Source organism: Coregonus clupeaformis, chromosome 21 (genome assembly GCF_020615455.1).
Source record: "Coregonus clupeaformis isolate EN_2021a chromosome 21, ASM2061545v1, whole genome shotgun sequence".
Lineage (NCBI taxonomy): Eukaryota > Metazoa > Chordata > Actinopteri > Salmoniformes > Salmonidae > Coregonus > Coregonus clupeaformis.
This window is the reverse complement of record NC_059212.1, coordinates 43,209,621-43,213,895: the sequence shown is the minus strand read 5'-3', so window position 1 is coordinate 43,213,895 and position 4,275 is coordinate 43,209,621. Positions and strand designations below refer to the sequence as shown.

The window sequence follows — 4,275 nt, the reverse complement described above, 5'->3', positions numbered from 1 at the left end:
GACGCTCCTATCCAGAGCGACTGAGAGTTAATGTAGCTAGGTTGGACAACCACATCACAGTCATATTATAGAAAGTACATTTTTCCACAATAAAGTAGCAATCGGCAAAGCCAGTGTAAGTAGGGAAAAGTCAAGTATGTCAATCAATCAGTATTTCCTGGTGACCTTTTAAGCTAGTGTTATCTCCTGTCACTCTGGTGAGCTTGTCTATCTAACTAAACTGTGGAAAGAATTTCCTCCTGAAGGACGATAAACATCAATCAACCAATCAATCAATGATCTGTCCTCTAGGTGCTGAACGGGTCTTTCTCTCTGGAGCTTGTCAGTGAGAAGTACTGGAAGGTCAACAAGCCCATGGAGCTGTACTTCGCCCCCACCAAGGAGCACAAGTAGACCACCTGGAGTACCCCTGGGCTGCAGCCATAATGCCACCCTGTTCCCTATATAGGGCTCTGGCCAACAGTAGTGCACTATATAGGGAATAGGGTGCCATTTGGGACACAGTCCTGGATGAGACCTGCCAGGAAGACAAGGTGTCTAATGGTCTCTCTCTCTACGTCTCTCTCTCTCTCTACGTCTCTCTCTCTCTCTCTCTACGTCTCTCTCTCTCTACGTCTCTCTCTCTCTCTCTCTCTACGTCTCTCTCTCTCTCTCTACGTCTCTCTCTCTCTCTCTCTCTACGTCTCTCTCTCTCACGCTCTCTCTCTCACGTCTCTCTCTACTCTCTCTCTCTCTCGCTCTCTCTCTCTACGTCTCTCTCTCTCTCTCTCTCTCTCTCTCTACGCCTCTCTCTCTCTCTACTCTCTCTCTCTCTCTCTCTCTCTCTCTCTCTCTCTCTCTCTCTCTCTCTCTCTCTCTCTCTCTCTCCTCTCTCTCCCTCTCTCTCTCTCTCTCTCGTCTCTCTCTCTCTCTCTCTCTACATCTCTCTCTCTCTCTCTACTCTCTCTACGTCTCTCTCTCTCTCTCTCTCTCTCTCTCTCTCTCTCTCTCTCTCTCTCTCATCTCTCTCTACATCTCTCTCTCTCCTCTCTCTCTCTCTCTCTCTCTCTCTTCTCTCTCTCTACGCCTCTCTCTCTCTACGTCTCTCTCTCTCTCACGTCTCTCTCTCTCTCTACGCCTCTCTCACTCTCTCTCTCTCTCACGTCTCTCTCTCTCACCCTCTCTCTCTCTCTCTCTCTCTCTCTCTCTCTCTCTCTCTCTCTCTCTACCTCTCTCTCTCTCTCACCTCTCTCTCTACATCTCTCTCTCTCTCTCTCTCTACATCTCTCTCTCTACATCTCTCTCTCTACATCTCTCTCTCTCTCTACATCTCTCTCTCTCTCTACACTCTCTCTCTCTCTCTCTCTCTCTCTCTCTCTCTCTCTCTCTCTCTCTCTCTCTCTCTCTCTCTCTCTCTCTCTCTACATCTCTCTCTCTCTACATCTCTCTCTCTCTCTCTCTCTCTACATCTCTCTCTCTCTCTACATCTCTCTCTACATCTCTCTCTACATCTCTCTGTGTCTCTCTCTCTCTCTACGTCTCTCTACATCTACATCTCTCTCTCTCTCTACATGTCTGGTGTGAATTAGTTGGTAACAAGTTAGTATAGGGGGTATGTATAAATGATCTGATATAGTCACTACCTAGGCAGAACATCTCCATAAGCATTACTAGAGACGTCTCTGCAATTCCAGGGTGGCGTTCAGGAGGGCGCCGTATACTGAACACTGCTGCTGGAAATGCCATACATTTGCCATGATTCCTGTATGTTCTCTCTCTCTCTACATCGCTCTCTCCAGGGGCTTCTACATGCTACCTGCTCTGGATAACTGTGGCTGCTTCAGGATGTTTTTAAAAAAAATGTTATTGTCTTTTTGTATCTGGGGGATGGTGGGCTGGGTTGGGGACGGGGTGGGAGGCTTTTTGAGATATATTACCAGTGTTTCCGTACAGAGGATCTTTGTCGACCGAAACCGTGTCCAGCAGAGAAGTCAAGAAGCTGTTTTTTATAAACCCACAATCCTGTTGTATTTGTTGACATTGTGTGTCTCAAATGGCGCCCTATTCCATAGGTAGTGCACTACTTTTGACTAGGGACCATAAGGAATAGGGTGCCATTTATGACAGAACATTAATGATGTCACTTCACCTGACTGATCTGGGAGCCATGACAACATGTCATCTGTATATCTGATCATCACGTCACAGTGGAGTAAGGCCAACTGAGCCCTGCTGCTCATCTCAATGGTTGTTGACCAAAATGGCACACTATGGCTTTGGCATACATAATAATTAGGGTGCCATTTCAGATTTGCTCCAATGACAAAACAAACATCTGATATGACACGAGGACATTCTGTTCAGTAACCTGAAGAGACAGGTTTCAACTCATCCCTCTCGCTAGTCTGTGGTCCTAGCAACGGTTGTCATTAACAGCAGGGTTGGGTTCAATTCCTCTTCACTTCAATCAGATCAGGAAGTGGAATAATCTCTAAACCTTCTATCTTCCCCGAGGAGGATGGATCTCCTGTCCTGTGTGCTGTGACATCTTCAAGGATCCAGTGTTTTAAAAAAACAAAAACAATGAGCAATGTTCTATTCCTGAATTGACTAAAGGCTTAAATTGACCCAACCCTGCTTCACTGAAACATTTCATTAGCAGTCCAGGAATATAAAACTAGGCTGGTTGTTCTTTCTGTATATTATCCAGGACGTACCTTTTTTGTTCATGCCAACATCTCAAACACATTTTGGGAGAAGAATGAATTCATCACTCATTAACAGGTCAAACTTCATAAGCTGTGTGGAAGTAACGTCTGTGTTCATCACCTTCAAGCTTAATGTCTGTGTTCATCACCTTCAAGCTTAATGTCTGTGTGTGTGAGAAAGAAAAGGGACCCAAATCGTGTTTTCTCCCCCAAAAAAATATTTCATAATGACAATACCATGGAAGAAAAATGTGCAAGAATACTTTTTAGAAGCATGTTCAGTATTACAGTTTGACAACATCCTTTGCATAAATATCAGTTATTGTTGTTGTTTTTGAAAAACTGTAAATGGAAATATCTGTTTGGAAAATAAACAACACAATGTGTGTAAAAACATGGGACCCCAAGAGCCATGATATCTCAGTGGTGAAGTTTCCCCTGGGTGCAGATCTAGGATCCGCTTTAGCTCCCAAAACTGACCCAGGATCAGCATCTACCAGCAACTTTCCCCTACTCCATACCACCACCTCTTTCCCCTACTCCATACCACCACCTCTTTCCCCTACTCCATACCACCACCTCTTTCCCCTACTCCATACCACCACCTCTTTCCCCTACTCCATACCACCACCTCTTTCCCCTACTCCATACCACCACCCTCTTTCCCCTACTCCATACCACCACCTCTTTCCCCTACTCCATACCACCACCTCTTTCCCCTACTCCATACCACCACCTCTTTCCCCTACTCCATACCACCACCTCTTTCCCCTACTCCATACCACCACCCTCTTTCCCCTACTCCATACCACCACCTCTTTCCCCCACTCCATACCACCACCTCTTTCCCCTACTCCATACCACCACCTCTTTCCCCTACTCCATACCACCACCTCTTTCCCCTACTCCATACCACCACCTCTTTCCCCTACTCCATACCACCACCTCTTCAGGTTCAATGTGGTGAAGCGTCCAGGGGGGGTTTCCTGAAAGCTTTGTGGTACTTTATGGCTGGATCTGACAACATTACTTGCTGTCTTTTTAAAACTATAATTGTAATACCTATAAGGGGATCTGTTAGCAGAAAAAGTATTTTATTAACAAAAGGTAAAACATATGTTTGCTTTACAGAATTTCTTTTGTTGCAGTTTTACATCTAATTTCCTGCAATTCTACACATTTTGCCATGACTTGCCATGTCGGGGCGGCAGGTAGCTTAGTGGTTAAGAGCGTTGTGCCAGTAACCGAAAGGTCGCTGGTTCAAGTCCCCGAGCCGACTAGGTGAAAAATCTGTCGACGTGCCCTTGAGCAAGGCACTTAACCCTAATTGCTCCTGCAAGTCGCTCTGGATAAGAGTGTCTGCTAAATGACAAAAAAATGTAAATGTAATGTTTAATATGATATCTGAGTGAGAGTGACTAACAGAATCAATGTGAGCCCTCTGGAGGTGAGGGCTCCTGGGCACGTGCCCAGCATGCCTGGTCAATGTGGGCCCTCTGGGGGTGAGGGCTCCTGGGCACGTGCCCAGCATGCCTGGGCAGTAATTCGGCCATGATCACTACACTAATGGACAAATCTCTAAAATGTT

At 45.8% G+C, this 4,275-nt stretch overlaps 1 protein-coding gene across 2 annotated transcripts in view; it reads left to right on the top strand.

Moving 5' to 3' along the window:
• Nucleotides 1-617, top strand: part of LOC121535541 (E3 ubiquitin-protein ligase RING2) — a 19,926-nt gene extending 19,309 nt beyond the window's left edge. For both annotated transcript variants that reach the window (XM_041842717.2, XM_041842716.2), the window contains exon 8: nucleotides 292-617. In XM_041842717.2, coding sequence (XP_041698651.1) covers nucleotides 292-393 — 102 coding nt within the window. In that variant the 3' untranslated portion in view covers nucleotides 394-617. The remainder of the gene's footprint in view (nucleotides 1-291) is intronic.
• The last annotated feature ends 3,658 nt before the right edge of the window (nucleotides 618-4,275 follow it).